Source organism: Zalophus californianus, chromosome 5, assembly GCF_009762305.2.
Source record: "Zalophus californianus isolate mZalCal1 chromosome 5, mZalCal1.pri.v2, whole genome shotgun sequence".
NCBI lineage: Eukaryota > Metazoa > Chordata > Mammalia > Carnivora > Otariidae > Zalophus > Zalophus californianus.
Genome location: NC_045599.1, coordinates 143363438 through 143389110, shown reverse-complemented (window position 1 = coordinate 143389110; position 25673 = coordinate 143363438). Strand labels below are relative to the sequence as shown.

Here is a 25673-nt window from a genome sequence, read left to right as displayed (position 1 = left end):
TCCCTCCAATGGTGATGGTGAAGATATAAATTATTTAATTATTTTGCATGCTGGGTTTCGTGTTTAAGTCAGACACCAACCCTAAGCAGGCCCCCAAGTAATCCTGGTTTTACATTAATCATAAATAAAAAATCATCTTAAAAACTGTATTTTCATTTTTTGCATAAAAAGGATCATACTATACGCATATGCCTATATTTATGTATTTTTTAACTGGATAATATATCGTGGACATCTTCCCATGTCAGGACTCACAGACGTACTCCATTATATATTTTTTCTTACAGCATAGTATTCCATAATAGGCATGGTCCAGCACTTACTGTGTTGTTGTGTTTGAATTATTATATGATAATGAATGTCCTGGTAAATGTATATATGAGTGTATGTGCAAGTATAATGAAGAGTCTGACTCCACTTTTTGATGTTTGACTGCTGACGGCTTTAAAGCCTCACATCACCCTCTTCTCTGGGGAAGGTAATAGTAAAGATCACGCTTCAGGGCGCCTGGGTGGTGCAGTCGACTGAGAGTCCAACCTTTGGTTTCTGCCCAAGTCATGATCTCAGGGGTGTGAGATCAAGCCCCAGGTGGGGCTCTGCACTCAGCGGAGAGTCAGCTTGAGATTCTCTTCCTCTCCCTCTGCCCCTCCCGCTCCATATTCTCACTCTCTCTCAAATAAATAAATAAATCTCAAAAAAAAAAAAAGACCATGTACCTTCTGTCTCCCACACAAGCACCCTCTCCCCAGTCCCACCCACTAACTACAATAAAAATCCCTAGCCACTGACTTCACTGCTCTCTCAATCCATTTCAGACTTGCTTGGGAGTCTACCCTGCTGTCCCTAGAAAGCCTGATTATGTGAGTAATAAGTCTCTCAGTACATGTGTGGCATCTAGACATCTGAAACAAATTTGGGTGGATGGTTGAACATGGCCTTCCAGAGGGGAACCACAAGACAGCAAGCATTTACACGGAACATATTTCCAGAAGCAGATTTTGAAACACTAACAAGCAGTACAATGTCCCATTTTTCCACATCCGTACTATGTGTGATTAGGGTTTTTAATCTTTTGTATCCTGAAAAGCCAAAAGGGAAAGTAAAGATAGAATTTAATTGCATTAATTTGTAATTCTCTGGTTAGTAATGAGTTTGGTATTCTTTTCATTTACTTTCTGGCCATTTGTGATTCTTACACAATGTATTATTTGCATTCTGTTCTCATTTTCCTATATGTAGGAACAATTTATGAAGAATATTAATCTTTATCTGTGCTGTATATTGCATGTATTTTGTCTCATCCTAATGTTAATCTTTTAACTTTGTTTATGATGTCTTTTCTGTAGGCAAGTTTTTAATTTTTATATAATTAAATCAATTTGTCCTCTCCGTTTTATCTTTCTGGCATTCAGTCATGTTTACGAAGGACTTCCACAACCTAAGCTTATAAATTCATCTGTCTACATTTTCTTTTAGAATACTTATAATTTCATTTTTTACATTTTATACGTTTATTTGAAATTAATATGTAAATATCTGTGATATAATAGCTTAATTTCTTTCCTAATAAGTGCCTAGCTATCTTAAACCACTTATTAAATAATTTGAATTTTCTCTGCTGACTTGAAATATCAATTTTATATACAAAATTGCCATATTCCAAACACACACACACATTTCTTTGTTTTCTTTAATCTATGTGACTATCTATTGTTTTTTTGAAAATCTACCTTTAAAATATAATCTGTTAGGGCATCCTCCCCACCCCCCAGGATTTCCAAATTTTCTTGGCTATTGTTTACAATAAACTTTAGCATTAGTTTGTCAGATTCCATGCAAATATCCTTAGTCTTTATCTCTATATCATTGCTTTTTAAGATTAATTTTGAAAAAAAATTAATATCATCATTATATCTAGTCTTTCCCTCCAGGATACAGAAGAAATCTCCATTTACTTCTCCACAATTTCTAATAAGTGCATATTTACACACTTGCCTGTTTCTGATTGCATAACACATTACATGTATATCTTTACGGTAGTATTTCTGTTTTTTCAAAGTGCCCTAATTAAATTGTAGATAACATTTTAGAGTTGAGAAAATGTTGTGCCTTTGTAATAGAAGATATATTATTTCTTTACATATTTTTAAAATATTCCTCCATATTTTACATGCTTTTTAACATTGTTCTTGATCTATCTTTGGCTACCTCCATAAGGTTGAGGTTATTTTTGTAGAAAATGCTATAAAAGTTTTTTAATTGTATTTCTAATATATTTGGTAATCAATATTTAAATTATCATGGAGAATCTTCTTATAATCAATTACTCAGCAATCACTTATTTTATAAATTTCATGTACACAGACCAGATTTTCTTAAATAAAAAAAATCTCCTGTACTCTTCTATTAATGTTTTCTATCAACAGTTTGCATACAAATAAATGTGAATCAACTAATGCATGTAAATGTTATTAACCTTCAACATTGCAATTAGTGACACGAGTGTTAAGAAACAACAATTGTTTAAGAAAAACAGATGCTATGGCAAGAACATCAGGGATTTTATGATGAGAACCATCCTCATTAACAAGGCTCTTCGTCCCCAGGTCAATGAGGCTAAGCAAATCAGAAGCTAGGATTCTATAATTAGGAGCAGATAAGCCTAGTCAATATCAATATACGGTAACCATATTAATTTTTTTAAGATTTTATTTTTGAGAGAGAGAGAATGAGTGGGGGTAGGGGCAGATGGAGAGGGAGAGAGAGAAGCAGACTCCCCTCTGGGCAGGGAGCCTGATTCAGGGTGTGACCCCAGAACCCCAAGATCAGGACCCCAGTGGAAATCAAATGCTTAATCAACTGAGCCACCCAGGTGCCCCCCATATTAATTCTTTATAATGTAGGCTTAACCTGTTGTTTAAAAGAAAAATCTTATGTGCCCTTTGAAAGTTTCTCTGAATTGATGCCATGGGTGAGGTCTAGCCCTTAGGAAGTAATAACAAATCTATTATGAAGTATTGGGAAGTTTTCCTAGATCTCACAATCCAATAGCACAAAGGAATTAACTTGATATCAATAATCCAGATATCCCAACCCCCTTGAAGTTTCACTCCCAAGGATTTCTGGAGCTAGTCTCACACCGGAGACATGAGTTAGTCCACTCAATTACATATGACTTCCACTATTTCTACCATCTGCCTTTGCGGGACTCCATCTACCATCTCCCTCTAGGACTGCCCTAGGTGCCCAGGAGTTCCTGGAAACCAAACTTATGCCTGATGGTTAGCAGGGAGACGATGCTACCCTCTCGTGATGTAGTGGGTGAAATTATCTTTTCAGGAGGTGGAGATCTCACATGTGAACAAGAACATATAGTGTGTCACTCAGTTTTATTTCCATGCTTCCTTTTCTCTATGACCAGGCATTATTTTATCTAATAATTGTATTAAGTGCACACATGTGTCAGGAATTGGGCTAAGAGCTACAGATGCAAAAATGAATAAGACATAGGCTCTGACTTCCAAAAGCTTATGGTCTAGTAAAGTTGATGCCTGTGTGAGAAAATAAGTACAATATAGAAATAGACCAAAACTGCTTGATTGCTTCTCAAATATTTGAAGAAATCACCTCATTTTAAATCATCATTGCTCATATTGTCTTGGATGTGATATTGCTCTTGCATAACTATCTCTCTTTTGGATCCTTGGGAGATACTACCAGCTACGGTACAATTCAACCTTCACACTCAAATCTAGACTTGGGCTCTGTTAATGCAGAAAAGGGAAAACAAGCCCATCCTGTTTGTCCAAAGCCCACCTCTTACAGGCTTACCCTTAGCAATCAGGAATTGCCCAGGGAAAAGAAATAATAGTTAATATTTCCAATATTCCTATATTCTGATGTATTTTTCCATTCTAAAATAACCCCTTGATTTTCATGCACGCTATTTGCTCGGGATATGGGTAAATGCTATTAAATGGGAAAACAATAATAATATCATGCAAATAATTAACGAATATACCATTTTGTAGCCACCTACTTTCTTTCAAGAAAACTGTTGATAATGTAGTGGTAAAACAAAAACAAACCAAAAGACCCAACAATCTTCTAGTATCCATTTCCACACAAAAGGAGGTAAATAGGACGGCCTAGGATTCAATTTTACCACTCTTCAAAACAAGTTTAAGTGCTGACTCCAAATCTACTGTTAATATACTTTAAAAAACTGGTCTTTGCAGTTTAGGTTCTGGCATACGGCCTCCTCCAGTCCAGATTCCTGAGATTCTAATTCCTAATCTACAATGCAACCTCTGAAGAACAATTGTCAAAGCTTTATACACTGTGGAAAAGAGAGATTTTCCATCTACTGCCAAATGAAAACTTAAATACCACACTGAAGTGCATAGCAAAATCCTTTATCACTAGAGGGCAAAAGTTGCTTTCAATACTTTATTTAAACTTACATATGCTATTACTGCTGGCACATAAAGTAGCTCTCAAGCTTTCTAGATGTTTCCATCTCTTCTTAGGGGGGGGAGAAAAAAAAGGTCTGTTAATTTTTTCTTTCTTCCACAACAGCACCAGACTATAATTACACCAAATCTCCTTATGCTATAACTAGGGAAAAAGAATGGGGGTGTTTACATGTTTAAATGAAAATCTTAATTCCTTCAAATTCTGCCACAATTTTAAATTTTTATTTCATATTCTGAAGTCCCCCGTGACATATGCTACCTATGAATAATATTTTTAAACCCACATATGCCAAATATGCTGTTACTGTTCTCACATTATTAGTCAAGCAAAGCTCCTCACTAATTCTACATAACAAAATGTTCCCAACACTTGAAGACACTTGGAAAATTTCATAGTTTTACTTCTTTTTTACCTTGATATTCACAACATTAATTTTTAATTTCCCTAGGGAAATCATGAAACCAAAGCAGATTTAAGTAGCCAAATTTTGTAACACCTAATAGGCCTTTTAACCATAGCATAACTGGCTATTTTCATTCAATCTTTCTGTTCATTGCTGCATCAATGTGTATTCCAAGAAATGTTCTGCCTTCTCACCGGGTCTTTTTGCCGGCTGGTCTCATTTACATAACACTCCACAGCTTTTATTCCAGCCCATTTAGCCTCTAAGACGCCATGGAAACTCCAAGGGGACCGCGGCTCAGTTAAGTAAGAAAAAGAAGCAGGGAGACCGATGGAACCCCCTCCTCCCTCTGCCACCCAACCTCCCCCAGCGCAGCAGCTTCTCCCCCTCTGAGCGCCTCCTTCACGACTGCCCTTCCTGGCACCCAGTTTTGCTTTTCTCATCGGTCCATGTCTATCTTCCTAATCCACTGTCCTATTCCATCTTCCATCTTTCACCTCTTCACTCAGTGCCTCTCATTTTCTTCTCCCTTTTGAAGTGGAGGCACACAAAGCAGCAAGAAAGGAAGATAATCAAACGTCTGTCCTAGGGCTATTAACTAAGCTTCAGAGACTTTTTTATTGCACATTTGTGCCTTTTTCTCCCCCCAATATCTCCCAGGTTATATGTTGGGGGTGTTTTTGTCTCTCACTCCCTACTCACTATCCAGATAACTGAAAACTTGTCCTACCTTCTCTTGTCCCCTGAGGGTCACCTTTCATTATTTGTCCAGCAGATTCATGTGCTGGGATGAGGGGAAAAATGAGGCTAAGGAAAGAAGAAACGGGCCAGATACTGAAGGTCCTTCCATGCCAAGCGAGAGAGTCTGATTTTTATCTCAAAGGCAATTATTTATGCTGAATAATTTACAGCAGCAAATGGTATGGTCCCATGTTAAAATGTATTAAAGTCAGTGTTACGCAGAGTCTAAAAACATCATCTTTGAGGATATACAAATCTAGGTATGCATTCCAGCTCCACTCTTGCTTACCCATGTATCTTGAACACATTTGAAGGGGTCTGATCTCTACTTCCTTCATTTATAAATGGCAACAGAACCTGCCAGGTTGTTCTGGGGATAAATGACAGAGGGAACTTAATTTAAAGCACCTAAAATACTACCCTGTGTGCTGCTGAGCCTCCACTTGCCCTCCCCCTCCCCCATCTCCCCTTCTTTCTCTTCCTTTGGCTGCTGGCTTTCAGCTCCAGACGTCTGATCCTTAAAGACTCCATCATCAGGGTTCCTTTGCTCTCTGCTTCTTAGCCAGTGGGGGGCACCAGCAGGAGAGGGAAGCGGAAAGACAGGGGCTGGTGCATCTCTTCTCTGTCCTTTCCCTGCTTCCATTCTGGGGTTCCGTCAGTGGCAGCATTCTCTCAACACCAAGGCTTTCTCCACTGCTCTAGTTCTTACAGGACTCCAGAAAGATTCTTCCCTCCGTTTGTCCTTCATAATTCTCCCTCTGCCAGCCCCTGGGTGCCCCAAATCCTCTTTTGGTTTTCTTAACTTTGCCAGGACTCTACCGTTCTCATTAAGATCTCTCTAGTTGATCAAACTGAGCAGAATTCTGTTCCTTACAGACTTCCAGCTGATGCACCTGGCTTGTAAAGTGCCAGTGACAATAACGTTACAGAGAAGACTCAAGCACCAAAGAGCGGAGCGGGAATGGCAGTCTTCCCACGTTCACATTCTCCAAATGGAAAGCAACATGATTATTTATTAGTAGCAGTATTAAATAGAGTATTGATCCTTTCCATTAGTATTATTATAAAGAATGGTGAGTTGTCGCTAAGCAGCTGGTATGAGCTTTGTTCTTCAAAACCCATACCTTCTTTAATTTTGAATCCTAGAACTTTTTTTTCATGAAAAAAGTGGAATAACTCTATGTGAGGAGAGGAGAGAGTACATCTGCCATCACAGCTCTTTTTGGTGCCAAATCCCTGCAGTGGGAAGACAGCAACCTGCTGTAGCTATTAATATTGCAGAAGGAAAATCTACAGTAGAAGAAATTTGCAGTCAAACACCCAAAAGTCGGAAGAAAAAAGTGAAGAAATCTTTAGCCATAGTGGTGCACCCATACTTTGCTGAGGTCTCGGTTAAATGTCAGTCTAGATTTGGATTATTTTCACCAGGTTTTCACCAGAAAGATAATTTTTTTCTTTTTGTAGGGATGGAGGCAAAAAAAAAAAAAAAAAAAAAGTCTGTAAACCATTTAAGAGCTTACACATTCAAGAAAAATTCTATTTCCCAAAATATTTTTAACCAAATCTAAGAGTAATAGAGCATTTTGTAAAATCAGGTATTGCCACTAAAATGACGGCAGGATAAAGCACAAGATCTTCTTTTATATGAAAGCGGCCTCCATGGAAAAGGATGGGCAATATAAACTTGTGACAATATTTTGGGAGATGCATAGTGCTTAAAAATTATTTTTTTAAGATTTTATGTATTTATTTTAGAGGGAGATGGACAGCACGTATGCATGTGAGGGGGGAGGGGGAGGAGAGGGAGAGGATCTGAAGCAGACTCCATGCTGAGTGCAGAGCCCCATGCGGGGCTAGATCCCACAACCCTGAGATCATGACCTGAGCAGGAACTAAGAATCAGAAACTTAACCAACAGTGACACCCAGGTGCCCCCTGCATAGTGCTAAAAAAATTCTTAAGATTAGAGGTTGAAGAAAATGTGAATAACTGGTTAATAATCAAGCAAACCGGTTAAAGCAGAAAAGTACAGCTATAGGCCAGGGAGACTTGCTGTGGTATCTCGTTCGCATTCTGTAAGTAGGACTCTTTTCTGTGGCATCTCGTTCGCGTTCTGTAAGTAGGACTCTTTTCTGTGGCATCTCGTTCGTGTTCTGTAAGCAGGACTCTTTTCTGTGGCATCTCGTTCGCGTTCTGTAAGCAGGACTCTTCTGTGGCATCTCGTTCGCGTTCTGTAAGTAGCAATCACCGTCTCAGTAGCAAAGCAGCACACCTTGTTTAAACAACAATAGCAACAATAGGGATAATCCTGATTGACCAAAAGATTTATAAACAATGAAATTAAGGGCTTGTTCTTCACAACGCAGAAAGATTTGCCACTTTTCATAATGGGCTGCTTTCTACAATGTGTCCTATTTGGGCATAATAGTGTTTTCTAGATCACTAATTACTTCAAAGTTGAGTTTTGGGGTTTTTTTGTTTGTTTGTTTGTTTTAACATATAAAAAAAAGAAGATAGCAGGAGGGGAAGAATGAAGGGGGGTAAATCAGAGGGGGAGACGAACCATGAGAGACCATGGACTCCGAGAAACAAACGGAGGGTTCTAGAGGGGATGGGGGTGGGGGGATGGGTTAGCCTGGTGATGGGTATTAAAGAGGGCACGTTCTGCATGGAGCACTGGGTGTTATAAGCAAACAATGAATCATGGAACACTACATCAAAAACTAATGATGTAATATATGGTGATTAACATAACAATAAAAAATTAAAAATAAAAAAAAGATGAGTTTTTGTTTTGAGATGAATGTTGCCAAGACAGAAACTGAAATACTGACTTTTGGAAGTTGCAACCAATAATAAGTAAGGCCAGATGTAAGCCTTTCTGGAATTTAATAAAAATTTTGGTGAAACCAGGTTTCAAACAGCACACAAGGAGAAAGTCTCCTACACAATGTTCAGTACCACCAAAAACTAAAGGGAGTATTTAATTCAAATATTTTGAAAGGAAAAAAAAAGGGAACTTCCAGTTCCAGAGAGCTGACAGATCACAAGCTTTCACCTCTCTTTGAAATCAATATTCCACTGATGTGACTGAAATAAAACACAACAGAGACTAAATTAAAGCTGAGTTAGAGAGGGCTTTCCTGGCAAACCAAAACAAAGAAAGATTTCTCAAACTGATGGAATCAAACTGATGGAATCAAACTGATGACAAAGCCCCACAAAGAGAACCTAAAATACAGGCATAAGATTGGACTAGACAAAGGACATTTCCACAGAGAACCTGAGAGTAACTCCTATGGTCAAGGCTGAAAGAGAGGAAGACTCTGGAATCAGAATGCCTGAATTCACATTCAGGCTCCAATCCAACACCTCCTGCCTGCCTCAGTGTTCTCAAATGAAGAATGCAAATGAGAATAGTATTTACCTCATGAGCTACTGTGGGGGTTACACAAGATAATGGAGAGAAAGTGTTTCACAGAATGTCTGGCTTACAGGAAGTGCTCAAGCATTCAGGACTTAAAAGAAATGAGAATACCAAACATCAAAACCTAAGGAAGACAGTTAAAAATAAACAGAAAGACCTCATAGTGTTTTTTTAATAATATATTTTATTTATCTCAGTGGTTCTCAGCCAGGGAGAGTCTTAAATGCCTTTATTATTCAAGAAGGAATGAAATGCATAAACTAATTGCAGCAGTTTCTGCCCAGATCCTCTGGGATCCTTTATCAGCCTTGGAGTATGCTCTTACTAATGACCTACACCTGCACACAACGGCAGTGGTTTGCCCTTGGATGACTGCCTCACCCAAAGGTGCCTGGAGTTATGTCCCAGCTCCCACTGACTCCACTGGAGCCAAAGGCTGACTATAGTAGTCCCCCCTTAATTTGCAGGGAATATGTTCCAAGACCCCCAGAGGATGCCTAAAACTGCGGATAGTACTGAACCCCACACACACCAGGTTTTTTCTATACGTACATACCTATGATAAAGCTTAATTTCTAAATTAGGCACAGTAAGAGATTAACAACAATAATATAATAAGAGAATAATTACAATAATAATATACTGTAATAAAAATTACATGAATATGGTCTTTCTCTCAAAATATCTTGCTATGTTGTTCTCACCCTTCTTCCTGTGATGATATAAGATGGTAAAATGCCTACCTGATGAGATGAAGTAAGATGAATGATGTAGGCATTGTGACATAGCATGAGGCTACTATTGACCTTCTGATGATTTGTCAGAGGAGGATTATCTGCCTCTACGCCGAGACTGACCACAGGTAACTGAAATTGTGGAAAGCAAAACCATGGATAAGGAGGGACTACACTGGGGGCGCCTGGGTGGCGCAGTCAGTTAAGCGGCTGCCTTAGGCTCAGGTCATGATCCCGGGGTCCCAGGATCGAGCCCCGCGTCGGGCTCCTGGCTCAGTGAGGAGTCTGCTTGCTCGCTCGTGCTCTTTCAAATAAATAAATAAAATCTTAAAAAAAAAAAAAAAAGGAGGGACTACACTGTAATGTTGGAACACAAAGGTCCTGCATCTTTACCACAAGTTAGGACAGGCTATAGTACAATCCATGCTTCATTTATGCTACAGAACGCCCTCACAGAATCAGGCTGAGTGAGGTTAGGCTTCATTCTCTCCCTCCCACCTCACTCCCTCTAGGTTCTTGTGAGCGCTTCTGTAACAGACCAGCTTTACAAGAATCCCCATCTCAGGTTCTGCTTCTGGGGACCCAGACTAAGATATAAAAGCCTTCGACTCAGAAACCTAGAAAAAGTATTCCCCCAAAACTAAACCAACATACAAATATAAGCCAATAATAAAATGAGAGTAGAAAGTGGTGAAAAGAGGGGAAAATGTGAGCTTGATAAACTGAACCAAGAATTTGAACTTTTGAGTACTACTCAAATAGACCTCTCTCTCCATTAGTCTTCCAAATCATAGTGCTTTAGGTAAAAAATTAGTAATTTGGAGCTCCAAAGAGTTGATGTATTCTCATAAAAAGTCTTTGTCCCTACACCAAAAGTTATAAATGTATTTCTGTGTGTATATTGTTAGAATAAAATGGGTCCAATCAAATATCGTATCTGCTGTTTGTGAAAACTGTTTCTTTTTTCAGTTAACCAAACAACCAATCCCATGGAACTAATGTGCTTCTATTCAAAAAAAGACTTCAAAAACCATAATAAAGGAAAATAAGAAAGTATACACATATCTGCTCATTTGTGAAAGAATAAACTAGAAACTAATGTGATTGGTGACTGAGTGAAAACAGGGTGGAAAAAATGGGAGAATGGAAATACGATAAAATTGGAACTGGGGTAAAACTGTAAAGTGGGGTAACATTTTCTGATTATTCTGTTTTGCATAACTCTGAGTTTTAAAACCATTTTCATGTTCCCCATGGTCAAAGATAAATTATTAAAATTGAGCAGAGTGTGTGTATAGGGGTTGGGGTGGGAGGTGCTGGTGTTTAGTGCAGTCAACTGGGCTTTGTCCTACAGAGTACAGCATGCCCATGGGGAGGGGGAAGAACACACTTCTGCTCCTACAGCAGGGTGGGGAGAACCCATGGGGCTCTGTCCCACAGGATCCAAAGCTGAAACTGTGGGTGGGGGGACAAGGCATCACTTCTTTGCTGCTCTTCACCTCAAACAGGGCAGGTAAAGTAAAAAAGGTTCTGTTCCACAGGAATTTCTCTTCTTGGTCATCTGGCTGGGAAGAATGGGCTCTTCCTGGGGCTTTTAGTGTCTTCTCCCAATGGCAGTTCTGGCTTTCAGGTCTTTCTGGCACCCAGTAGAGTTAAATGGGAGGCAAAAGAAAACAATTCAAAGAACTCACTGTCAGGTCATTCTTGGGTCTAGAGATTCTCACCCAACGTGCCTACATTTTTCTACCCTCCAGAGCCTTCTGATAGTTGTTTTGTTCATTTTAATCCAGGGTTATTCATTGTTGCTAACAAGAAACAGGCAATAGGGTAAACTTATCTGATATTACCTGGACCCAGAAGGCCAAAACTCCTGATTTTTTTTTCCTTTCAGGGTATCAGATTTCTGCTCTCTCTTATCTGGTTCTTTCTGGCCATGCTCTGGCCTCTAAATTAACTTTCCTGCTTCTGTTCTTTCTTAATAGAGCTTCCAAAGAGCGATACTTAAACTCTATTATTCCCATCTCATACACTGAATGAAATTCTTCTCAAAAGAAAACAAAAACAAATCTTTCTTTTATCGACTATTTGGATTCCCTGAAACACAGTATTTTAGGAAAAGTTAATGATTTATTCCTTTATTTACCAGCTTTCAGAATAATGAGTTGTTGCCTTAACATGCCTTAACAACCTCCAATGATGATCAATGAGGCTTTTTTTCAGGAGGGGGGCCAGAAATCAGTATGATGTCCTAGATCTTTAACCTACTTGAATCCATTGTATTTTAATCCATTGAATTGAATCCTATTTCAATCCTTTGTCATCATTATTCTTTTTGACAGACACATTGCCCTATTTTTGACTAGTAGGCATCCTTTCAAGATGGCTTGTTTACCGTGTGACACAAACACCAGCAGTACTCGATACCTTCCTTACTTTTTAACGTAATAAGACGTTCTAGGCATATCTTGTGCATTTCCTGTCCCCACACCATCAATTACACATTTTTCCCCCAAGTTGTTCTAGTTAGCTTCAGTATGACGTAGTATTTAGAAAAACGGAGTCTAAGTGCTAGGGATGCTCTTTGTTACTGAGTTGTTTGCAACTTGTTTGTTTTCTCCAGAAACATACACATTGAAAAAGAAAAATCATGAGTTAATACTGATATTTTTCATTTTATGATTTCTTATGACAAAATTGTTGGATGCTCATGATATTAATATAATTATATATTTGCTTTGTCGTTGTATATATTTGTTTCAAAAAAAAACTACTTTCCTTCTTCCTATCTTCCTTTCTTCCTCTATTTACTTTAAGGATGGCCTTTTGAGTTTTTAATTTATTTTTATTTGTAATTACATAAAACATTTTCAAGCTCCCAAATCAAAACTATTTTAAAAATAAAAGGATACATTCAGAGAAGTCTAGTTTCCTTTCACTGTCCTCTTTATGCTCTTCTCCTGTCTTAGTCTGTTCAGACTGCTATAACAAAAACACCATGAACTGGATGGCTTAAACAACAAACATTTATTTCTCACAGCCTCAGAGGAAGCGGGAAGTCCAAGGTCAAGGTGCCTCCAGCACTGCTGTCTGGTGGGAGCTCTTTTCCCAGTTCATAGGTGGCCATCTCACTGTGTCCCCACATGGCTAGAGGGATAAGGGAGCACTCTGGGGGTCTCCTTTATAAGGGCACTAATCCCACTTATGAAGGTTCTACCTTCATGATCTAAGCACTTCCCAAAGGTCCACTTTCTAATACCATCACATTAAGGGTTAGGATTTCAATATATGAATTTTGGAGGAAAAAAATATTCAGTCCATAACAATCCCTCTCCTCAAATAGGTAACTGCCATTGGTATGGGTTTTGGTATCTCTCTCGCATGCTCCCTCTCTCTCTCTCTCTCTCTCTATATATATATATATATATATACACATATATATATTCCCTTTCCAGAAATTAAAAGCAATATACTCTAGGGGCACCTGGCTGGCTCGGTCAGTAGAGCATGTGAATCTTGATCTTGGGGTCATGACTTTGAGCCCCATGTTGGGCACAGAAATTACTCAGAAAAAAAGCAATATACTCTGTATACCTAGTTTTTCTATGCCCATAATTTTTTTTCACTAACCTATATATCCTGTATACCATATATACCACTATGTGAAGATACTACTCATTCCTTTTCACAGTTGCACTGTGTGCTTATTCAACTAGTCCTTTGTTGATAGAAATTTGTATTATTTTCAGGCTTTTGCTCATGAATACTGTTGCAATAAATCTTTTTTCAGATATAAATTTGTATTTTTTTTCCAGTGTATCTTCTGAGACATTGAAGTGGAATTTTATAGAGATGAAATTGCTGGGTCAAAGGGTAAATCCATATGTACTTTTACTAGATATTGCCAAACTGCTCTCCATAAGGCTATTGTTTCATTCCCACCAGCAATGTGTGAACATGCCTGTTTCTCATTTGCTTGCCAACAGAAGATGTGTCAAACTTATAGAATTTGGTCAATCTGATAAGTGAGAAATGTTGTCACAGTGTTAATTTATGTTTTTATCCACCTTATAATGAATGAAGTTGAGCATATTTTCATATTTAATGGCAATTTGCACTTCTTTTTCTATGGGACTTTGGTTCATATTCCTTGCTCATTTTTCTAAATGGTGGTAGAGCATTTTCCTCCCAAGTTTTAGAAGAGTAATATATATTAGGGATATTAGCACATTTTCTGTGACTATAAGTATTTTTCCCAGTTTGTCATTTGTCCAAGGCGTTCTTGAATGGGAAAAAAGCAAATTGTACAAAAGTGTATAAAATATACTTTATGTAAAAAACTTGTGTGTATAGATATAGTTACTCTATTCATATATTATATATAATATACACCATACATTATTGTTATATAACCCCTGACAGTTGGTTTCTCTTTTTTGTAATACAAGTACCTGACTTAAGTTTTGATATTCAAGGCCTCCATTTCAAAGAGGCAAGCACTTCAAAAAGGGCTAGCTGGAAAAAGCACATTGCCAGCCACAGGACTCGATCAAGAGCCATACCTCCTCCCCATCTGCTCAGCAACTTTCTTTTAGAGATCTTGGTTGATTTCCATAACTGGTCATTTGGACTGCATATTTTTTCTCTTCTCACTCTTGAAATTTCTGCTCTTCCATTTTAAATTCACCAATAAAGAATGAACCCTTGAAACTCTAACCTCCCCCCCCACCGTCAACCCCAATAAAAGCAGAACCCAGCCCCATGAGTTCTCTCCATGACCTTGCTGGGTGGCCCCTAGGTATGCCATGTAGTTCCAAGGACTTTTGAGTAATAAACCTTTATTCCCAAGGTTTCCTGATGGTTATTGCTAAGGGTGTCTTTCAATCATAAGAACCACAAGGGCTGGTCCAGTCACAACAGTGGTTATCCATAAAACAATTATATATTATAAAACAATTATATATTATAATACATAGTATATGGTATATACTATATACAATGTATACCATAATATACAGTACATTGTATATCCTGTACTTAGAAGGATATACACCGAGTTGATACTATTGATTATCCTGTGAATGGGAAAGGTGGTCAGAGAATGAAGGGAGAACTTCTACTTTTTACCATATTAGTGCAGTTTTGCTCGCATTTTTTCAATAAGCAAACACAAGTCTTTTATAGATTTTAAACCAAAAAAGGAAAAAAAATTCTTCGTTTCTAAGTGTTCTCAATACTTTGCCAATATTTAGTCTATTTATGTCATTTGAGGAGAAAATTGTGTGAGTGAATGCTTAGCGTCCAAAGTCCAAAATAAAGAAATGATGTAAGAATTTCAAAAAAAAATAGAACTTTCTTCTTGAAACACCACTTCCTCGCAGTGTAGCATCTCTAATAGTTGCCTTCAGCAGTGATTTTGAAATAGATTTTAATACAAGAAACCCATTTCCTCTCTAATTTGGTTTCCTAAGGCACAGAGGAGACAAGTAATTGTTCCAGTGATATTATGAAGCTATGATGCATTTTCTCAAATATGTAATTAAAATGTTTCCCTTTTATCTTGGTAAATAAGTCAGGCCAACCAACTCAATCCAAATGATGAGAAGTCCTAGTCTGTAATTGGGGAAAAGTAACATTATTATTTCAAGACTTCATTTAATATCTCTCCATGGATAAATAATAACTAGGAATTACATCATACAATGTAATCTCTTGAGAATTTTGAAGAGAACTTGCAAACGTTCTAAAAACACAAAAGAAGTATAGATATGAAGCTTGAGGCAACATATCTACACAGTGAATTGCCAATTCCTGCAGCATCTATTTCAGAGGTGATCAACATTCTCTTTTATCTTTTCTGAGCTACTTTGCAAAGTCAGAATTGTTTTACAACATCATCAACAAAAATGACCAGGCTTGATCATGTATCAACCTGCATCACGTTGATGCTTGTAAGCTTAACAAAAACTCAGTGAAAGGCTTCATTAAGTTCTGCTGCCTCACTAGTGTTTGCTCCAGTGTGGGGAGTATAAAATCACATCTGCACTTCCAGCATGGAAGGAATTGCATGAATCCGGCAGCCATCTCTACTACGGTATCACAGGGACTAGCTTCAGGGAACCCATACTTGATGTAACTCAGCATGACAGTAATGGATTTGTGCTTACTGGAGGGTTGGAGGAGCAGCTCTCTCAAGACACACAGAAAGCACAGATCAAATCACGCTGCCCTGATGTTTACCAGGAAATATTTGCAGTTGACAGAGCCACCAGACTTGCAGCTGGGCCCCCAGTTATGTTAATGTGAATATGACAAAAAAGAAGATACCAGAACAGTCCCAACCACCCCCTAAAACATTCTCCACACCAGTCATGCACAATGCCTGTGGCTCCACCATCATGGTCTTTCCCCCAGCCTAGGACACAATACAAACACTCCTGGGAGAGAAAAGGTGATAGGCATTCATCATATCCTGGAGGTTAGTATAAAACCTTGGCCTAAAAGCAGAGAGCAAGGTAGCTGATACAGTTGGTGTTCTGCCCTGACCCCGGTATCAGGCAGTGCACCTAGCTTAACCCATCCTCCAGGTGAACCCATTCTGCAGATGCTTTGAGTGTTGGCTGCCAATGGCTGCCTGCAGCTAGTCCTCAGTGTAATGGCAGCAGCACTGCCTGAAAGGTTAGGCAGCCCTCACACCAGCTGGGGTATCCCATAGCCAATCACTGACTGATACACGGTACAAACGACTGGCTCCCATACCTCAAGGTGAAGTGAGCCCATGATGCAGGTCATGCTCCAGAGCATCCAAGCCAAGACCACATCCAACAGCATTTTCCCACACCTTGTCCTGCTTCCTCACTCTCCTTCTCCTGAGAGCTCAGTACATGGCATGAGCCCTCAGTACATGGCATGCATCTGAGTCCCTGGCTCTGCTTCTAAGAGCCCTGACTCAAGACACAGGGATAAGTTTAGATGGAAGGAGAATGGAAAGGTATGCCCACAGCAAGGGCGGGCATGACCAGTTAAGGTTCTATCAAGAGGCCTTTAGCCAGAGGCCTGAAAGGTGCTGAGGGATGGACCTGGAAGATGGTAGAGAAGAGAGGAGGAGCAGAGGGAAAATTCTGCTGCTTCCCTTCTTCTCGGTGCAGCCTTAGTGATCCCAGAGGAGAGCCATGTCACACAAAATGGCATCAACAGCCAGAGAGGGTGGAGAGCCACAGAGGATGGCAGGCTTTGCAAAGACAGCCAGGCGCTACAGGCAGTGTGCACAGTCCACGAGAGTGAAGGTCTGACATTTCAGTTCCAAGTCCGGTACATTCTGCTTCCACTGCAAAGCTTTCTCCCCAGACTCATAGTTCCACCTCCCAGGGAAATTGCCTAGTGGCCTTCACCTCCCTAACAAACACCTTTTTGATGGATTGGCCCCTCTGGGATTGTAGTTACCATACAGAGAGTAAATTTGTTTCACTTGCCATTCAAATCTGTACTTCGTATAAACCTGAATCTCTTTCACTCTCTCCCATCCTCACTGTATCTCCCAGGAGAAATGGACCAGCTGGAGGACATGGCCATGGTGCAGATGCATAATAATACCACACGTGGTGGCTTTCGACTTCCCTGTCTCTTGTCTTTGCCCTATCAGCAGTATGTCAGAAAGGCCAAGAAACAAGGGAAATGGAAAACTTGAGTAAAACCTGAGTAAAGTGCAATATAAAGTAGAAGAGCTGGTCTGAGTTGGGTGCTTTCCCTGGAGAGTATGAGCAGGGGAACTGCTTAATGGGGAAAGCAATCAATGATTACCCTGAAGGTTAAAGTAGAATAATTGCAGAGTAACAGAAATAAATGTAGTCATCCCAAAGAACCCTTCCTAGATTTTTCCCTCAGGGTTCCTTCTAAACTCCTTGCTTATAGTTTATTAACCTAGATGTACCTGACTTCACGAAAAAGAGAGAGAAAGAGAAACAGGTTTTAAAAATGTTAGTGAAGTGATCAAATTGTCTTTCAGGTACTGAAAAGTCATTCTTGAATTAAATCAAGAGAGTTACAGCTTTGAAATGCAAATTATCACTCAATTTTAATTTCTAGAGGTTCATTTTTCATCACTGGTTTGTGTGTTTCCGTTTTCAGATGATGAACGTTTGTACAAACACTGATTCCATGAGCCAGCTGGAGCTCAACAGTCTAACTTGGTTGTCCTTTCTGCTTTCTCCTGCTCTCACCCCATGGCCACAGTAACTTTCTGCATTTACAAATACCATCATGTGTCTCTGGCACTTGAAAACGGCACCAGATGGATAGCAGATACCTCCATGATCTTGCTTCACCTCTTAATTTCTGCTTCTCCAAGCCCCTCCTTTTCCCCCCATATCATTCCACAGACACCTGAAAAACACCAAATCCCCATCAAGCCTCACCTTAAACATCTCCCTTCCATGCCTTTAACTAACCACTCTGTTGTTTACACCCAGTGATCCTGTTACTCCAACTAACAGGGCTGCAAAGACCTGCTCATACACTCTAGTCTCTTCTAGATGGTGGGCTCCTTAAAGGATGAATTGGGTTTTGCAGTGGAATCTGTTAGCACCCAGCACAGTATCTGGCATTAGCTAGGGGTACAATAAACATTTGTGGAGTTAATTAATGAATTTCCTATTAATTGCAAAATATCTCCCTATTTTAGGGCATCGGCAGCAATACAGGATTAAATTCTATTTAACTTAATTAAGAGCAAAATTCAGGAAGGCCAACTTTCTGCCACACTGCCTTTCCATGTGAGAGTCTGAAGACTCAAATTTCCACCAAAAAAGTAAAAAGTATAAACTTGACATTCTGGAACGATACATTGTTTGATGTTCAATATCTTGCTGGAAAAAAAAAAATCAAAGCTGTAACATCAAAGCTTTAGTTCCTTAATTTCTAACAAATCACTGTGTTTTCATTACTTCATCTTCCTGGCAGTGTTGATCTAATGTATACTGTAGTTTTCAAGGTCAATTCTCAAGTATTTAAACCTGAAAGGAAATTTTGGGGGGTGTTCATTTTTAAAACAAGGAAATACCAGCATTTGATTTTAAGTGTTTCCATTCTATTTTAGGTTCTGTCATTCTTTGTTGTAGGAATGTGAGGCGGATTTCACCTTGTGACTTTGGATTCAATAAACAATTGTTTTTGAAAGAATCTTACTATCTGTTTGTGTAATTGCCCAGTACAAAATATTCTGACAAAAATGGGGCCCAATAAAAAGAAAGCCGGACAATACGTTAAATCTATTCTCAAGTGCTACAATTTATTTCGATATATATGATGCAATTCTAGCTAATTTAGAGTTCTAAGCACTGCTCTTGAAGATGCTAACGAGTCACATGTCACTATGCCTGCTTCAGGAGACTCAGGATGCTTAGAGTCTCTCACGCTAGCTTGGAGACCTTAAATAGAAACTGCGATTATGTTCCTCAATGTCTGTGGAACCTTAACATGAATCCCTCCACCTGTGATTAACCTCATAGTAGGGTTTTTATGAGCATGTGGAAACATAAAAATAGACTTTGCACCAACGCCACCAGTTACTATGACTTTATAGAGACCAGTGCTCCATGAATAACATCAGAATAATACTAGCTAAGATTTAATCACCACTTTTACTATATATCAGCCACTGTATTGAGGGCTTTCATTCTTTATCCCATTTAAAACCCTCAAAAATCCCATAGAGTAGATACTTTTAAATCCATACTTCCCCACTGAGGAAACCATGGCTTAGAGAGGCCATATAGTTTGCCCAAGATTGCTTTTTTGGATTTCAGGTGAACGAATATGATCAGACAATAGACCAACTCACAAAAATATAAAGGAGGAAATCTAAGAAAGCTATGCATTTAAGAAAAAATAAAGAGGAGAAGGAGAACAAATGCAGAATTGGTGTTCCCAATATTACTCCTGACAAACCCCATGAAAGCTGCCAGCCTTTTCCCCACTCAGCTCAGGGTGTAGACAACCTAACATACATGCGAGTTAGGAGGCTCCCAGGTTTCTGGGAGAGACTCAGTGGTGCCTGCACAAAATACCTAACAGCAATCATACACTTGTGTGCTCAGAGTGTGCTATGAGCAATGTAGCCTTCCTAAGCACCAGGAATACATTAGGAAACAAGGCAAGAAAAGTCCCTATTCCCAAGTAATCTACTTTCTGGAAGGGTTAGGCCAGGGCTTCGTCCAGGATGTGTGGGCCTCTAGCTTATCCCATTTGGGGGGATCTTTCTAAAATAAGAGTACCAAAAGTTACTAATATAAAATTAGGTAGAGAATACTAATTTAGAATGAAATAAATCTTCAACTTTTAAAACCTAGCAAATACCACAAATGCTGAAAAATATATAATATTTTTTCAAAAATAGTATAACTAATTAATCACCTACTTAATGCATTATGAGTATTTTTTCTTACATTTTGACTGCATAGTCTTTATTTTTTCATATGACTTTTAAATGTCTTTTCCTGTAAATAGAACAGGAAGATAACCTAGTCTTTCCTCTAGTGTGGTTGAAAATATTTGTTTGTTTTTGATAGTTCAGCCAAAGTTTATTTCAGCTTCACAACTTAATTTTGGGAATGATATTTTTAGCATTTTTGTCCATTTGGGGAAAACCTTTATCAAGCTTCTTTCACATATGAGCTGTTAGAGATAATTCTGCTACAGATGTCGTGCACTATGAACAGAAGGAATTCTGAAAATTTCTATATTGTGTGAGTACCATCAAAAAGAAGACACTATACAGTTAATCACTGGCCATAGTCCTGACAGGGGAGAATATTCATTTTGAAAGTTGATAAGAAGCAAATCTTCCTTTTAGAATTTTTAATGTCTGATAACTGGCATAATTTTCTACAAACTAGCCTCTTTCCTCTTTCTTCATACATTTCAAATCTTCATACTGGGTGCCACAGGACATGTTTATATCAGGGTATGATATCTGACCCTAAACCTTTATGTGCCTATGCCAGGTAAGCCAGCACAATGGGCTATGGAGTTACTACTGGAAGCCTCTCCTACACCAGGACAACTAGAAATAACTTCATACTCAGGGAAGTTACCAAACTCACACATCCCTTTAAACTCAACCAAACCAATTTAGCTGAATCTCCAACATGCATATGGACACTCCAACACAACATATCATGTGAGGAAATGGAGGAAGAGACTCTATCCTTAACTGATTATAGTTAAAGTATCTTACTTTGAACAACTTTACACAGACCCCCCTTATGGACACACTGTGGGATCCCTCCCAGGGCCTTGGGAAAGGGCAGCTTTACTGTAAATCTAGTTGGCCCATGGGTTACACAAATGGTTCTCAATAAGAGAGGAGGATGGAGTTTTCTCTAGGAGACATTTGAAAATGATTGGAGATGTTCATTTTTGTTTGTTATAACTGGAGTGGGGTGGGAGGATGCCAGCGGCAGCTAGTGGGCTGAGGCCAGGGATGCTGCCAAACACCTTCCAGTGCACAGGAGAAGCCCCTCCAACAAAGAATCATCTATGTTGATTGTAAATGTAAATAGTACTGAGGTTGAGAAGCCCTAAGTTAGATAAATCAAATACAAGCAAAGAAATCAATGAACAAGATAATTCAAATAGAGATAAATACTGTAGAGGCATTAGATCACACAGAATGTGGTGAGGAAGGTATCCCCAAAGAGGCAGAGGTGGCTTTTAAGCTGAGATCTGAACACAGAGGACCCAGTATGAAAAGGTACGGAGAGAAAGCACTACAGGCAGAGTGAAGGGTTAGTGCAAAGGCCCAAAGTGGTGATGAGCTTGGTGTTTTGAGAAACAGAGCAGACCAGTATAACTGGGTCCAATAGGCAAATGATGGAATCCAAAAGTGCAGGGCCTTGTAGACTGGATACAGAATGCAAAAGGAAAGTAATGGAAATAATCTGATTTAAGTTGTAAAAGGCTATGCTGATGCTGAGTGGAAAATGGAGGATAGGAGGGCAGCAAACTTTTCAGGGAGACAGATAACAGTTTATTGCAGTGGTCTAGGCAAGTGAGGATGGTGGCCTGGACCAGGTGATACCAGTGGAGAACAAAGTGGTGGACAGAAGAGGGATTTATTTTAAATCAGAGGGGGAGACGAACCATGAGAGACCATGGACTCTGAAGAACAAACTGAGGGTTCTAGAGGGGAGGGGGTGGGGGGATGGGTTAGCCTGGTGATGGGTATTAAAGAGGGCACATTCTGCATGGAGCACTGGGTGTTATACGCAAACAATGAATCATGGAACACTACATCAAAAACTAATGATGTAATGTATGGTGATTAACATAACATAATAATTAAAAAAAAGAAGAGGGATTTATTTTGGAAGTAGAGCTTAAAGTTCTTGCTGAGGGATTAAACATAAAAATGAATAAAGAATGCCCTAAAGAACAACCCATAGGTGTTGTGGTTGAGCAACTGGACAGATGTTCTTGAGGCTTTCTGATATGGGGGAACAGAGATTTTGAAGGGCGGCAAAATCTAAAATTTCTATTTGGCCATTACACATTTGAAATGCCATTAGACATTCAAATGGGGATGCTAAGGAGGCAGATAATTGGATGGTATTTAGAGCAATGAAAATTCCATCAGCTATATAGACTTAAAACTTACATTACAACGAACATTAACGATTATTTATTACCTCTGACGCTTCACCTAAAAGAATTTGAGCTGTGCTTAGCCAAAAACTGTCAAATGACTCTGAAATTCCAAGGACTCACTATTCAGAGATAAAATATCTACCAAATGAAATGATATGCACATTGCCAAAGACTTCATTCCCCTCTCAGGAGTCAAGAAGCTAAAAATCCTGAAAACCCCCAAACATATACCCCTAGACCAGATCAATCCCTTGCATTCCAAACCCTTAAATCAAAGCACTGACTCAACAGCATTCAGCATAATTGCCATTTTAAAAGATTTTTCGCACCCTCCAAGCCCGGGTTAGTTCCTATGTGTTCCCAAAATTACCAATGGAATTGTTTAGAGCAACTCCACCTGCTATCAGGGAAAAAATGTAAACGTAGTGCTTACTAAAATAACAGTAACAGCTGATGTTGGTGACCTGTTAAGCAGAAGATGAGAAGTTTCTGATCCATATAGTCCTGTGGGATTCAGATTAAGAGAGACCCCACCATTGATAATATGTGGCTTTCAAAGTTACTCAAACTATGAGGCACATAGGAGATGGGAAGAGAGACCACAGAAAAGGCAAACAGGTGAGAGACTGTAGAAGTAACACATATCACATCCAATCATATTCCACTGAGGAGAACAAGCCATGTGGTCATAACTATATTCAAGCGGGCTGGGTAATGTAGTCTCAGGCCAAGAACGCACTTCCCAGCAGCAACTCTACACTTACAGGAGAAAACACTGATCTCTGGTGCAGACCTGTGCACGTCTTCCCCCCGTTTACTCGTCTATGCCTACCTCCAGAGTGTAAGCATCCTGCGTACATGTCTTCCACCCATTTACTGGTCTGTTTCTACCTTCAGAGTGTAAACTTCCTGAGCATATAAGACTGTGCTTTGTTCAGCATTATGTGCCCAGAAGTCAGCGTAATACCAAAGGAGACACTGATATATAGGTCCAAAGTATGGACCCTGGTGATTACCTGAGCCCTAAATTACTATCCTATAGGTGCAGTATTGCAGTCTCTTTCAAGGCTTTGTGGTTATGATTAAGATAAGGGAAAAAAATTACTGCCTACCTATATCTGAAATATCTACCATGGCTGTTCCTGGACTCCTCCACCAGGAGCACTGACTCCAGCAGAAAACTTAAGGCTAATTAATGGCATTATTATTCATATTAAACTAAGAGTAAAGGGGTGACCACTGAAGAACACAAGAAAATGGAGTGGTTCCCAAACTACAAACAAGAGTGCTTTTCAATGAATGGTGCCTTTGTGAAGCATGACATTGCTTTCCCAAAGGGAAACCGTCACATGACCTCTGCCATTCTACCCCCATGTAGCTTCTCTGTGCATAAAAGCCTTGGCTGGAAGAAATACCTGGTGGTCGACACTGATTTTGACACTGAAAACATTAAAGCTGTGTAACACGAGACTGGATAGGCAGCATATCTCAGCAAACACATCGGCTTTTCTATGTTAAGTAGCCAAGCAGTATCTTTGTAGAACCATTTCAGGTAAGAGCATATTGTTTTGTATTCTGCTTAGAACTGAAACTATCTGGTTCCATCCCAAAGCACAACCTCATCTTAGTGACTGGCTTAATGTGAATTGTCAGACATAATATAATCAAATAACAGGTTTCATTAAGTTAGGGAATCTGTGGGCAGAAACTTTATAGCCAACAGGAGACAGGAGAAGAAAGCAAGTGTAAAGTCTCATTACCCTCAAACAAAAATGGCACTGTAAGTTCAGGCAAAACACTGAAACATTATTGAATGAGATTTTTTGAAGTAGAAGTAGGAAGGCTTGGGCATAAAGAAGAACTAGAACTGACCCTGGTTAAGCCTGCAAAATCAACAAGGTAAAGAGCCTGGTCTCGGGACATTAAGTCACAGCCAGTGCCAGCATGAGTAAGTGGAGACCCAACATATGATGCCAACATGATGCCACTGATTACTGTATAAAAATTACACGTTGTAGCGAAAGGGCATCCACCCGTCCATAAAGGGTTATGTAACTCCTCTGATCAAAGCCCTCCAATAGCTCACAACTCCACTCAGGTAAAAACCAAAGTGTTATTATCAAAGGGACCTAAGGTCCTACAAGGTTTGAGCTCATTTCCTCCCACTTGGGCCACACTGGCCCCTTTGCTACTCTTTAAACTGGACAATCATGCTCCCACCTTGGGCTTTGTTCTTTGTTTTCGTTTTTGTTTTTGTTTTTTTAAGTAAGTTCTACACCCAACATGGGGCCTAAACTCACAACTCTGAGATCAAGAGTCACCTGCTTTATTGTCTGAGCCATCCAGGTGCCCCACTCACCATGGGTTTCATATGGTGTGATCCCTCTGCTTGGAAGGTTCTTCTGCCAGAGGTCTGTGTGGATTGCCTCTTTAATCCAGGTTTCCATTAAAGATCATGTTCTCAATGGGGTTCTCCCTGCCCACTCTACATTAAACAACAGCTTCCCTCCACACATACCTCAGCACGGACCTTCCTTCACTTTTGCCCATAGCACTTGTTACCATCTGACATACTGTTAGTTTTCCATCAAATTTGTTTGTCTTCCTCCCTGCCTAGAATGTAAGTCCTGGAGGAGGAGACTTTATTTGCAAGGACAGCGCCCGCATCAGGGTAAAAAATGTCTGCCACATGCATAGGGAGGGACTAGAGCCCCTGGGTCTCAACTGGTTGTGAGAGTGACTTGTGAGTAGAAACAGAGTGGAGAACTAGTCAAAACCAAAGTACTTATTAATGTTCATACTACTGTGGTTAGACATCATTCCAGATATTACGCTAGGAGGGGTTTCCACAAATTCAATGAAGTAAGCATTATTGTATCTACATTAAAGATGGGAATATTAAGTGATAGAACAGATAGTGACAGAGCAGGACTAAGTCTCAGGCCAGAATGACTCCATGGTAAAGAAATCTTAGATAAGGAGGAGGCAAAACTTGGGTGATTAATAATGCTTTTTATCGTTATTCCTTCCCCAACTCCCTAAAACAATGCAGAAAAATTGCCAAAAGGGTAATTAAAACCTACAAAGATATACAGAAATTAAAAGAAAAGGACAAAGAGAGACACAGGGAGAGAGCAACACATTTTAAAACATGGAATTATATAGGACCTGATAGATCTATAAAAGCTGATTTCTAAGAACCGGCAGAGGAGGAAACCAAAGATAAGAAAGTCAGTTTGAAACTCAGAACCCA

The 25673-nt window shown here is 39.3% G+C and overlaps 1 protein-coding gene across 1 annotated transcript in view; it reads right to left on the bottom strand.

The window, feature by feature from the left end:
• LOC118356970 overlaps positions 1-24400 on the bottom strand; it is a 98206-nt gene extending 73806 nt beyond the window's left edge. The window contains exons 1-3 of the mRNA XM_035727536.1: positions 24293-24400; positions 9791-9913; positions 7631-7851 (exon numbers count right to left, since the gene is read on the bottom strand). Of these exons, the coding sequence (XP_035583429.1) occupies positions 7631-7851; positions 9791-9913; positions 24293-24400 (452 nt within the window). The remainder of the gene's footprint in view (positions 1-7630; positions 7852-9790; positions 9914-24292) is intronic.
• Positions 24401-25673: the final 1273 nt, after the last annotated feature.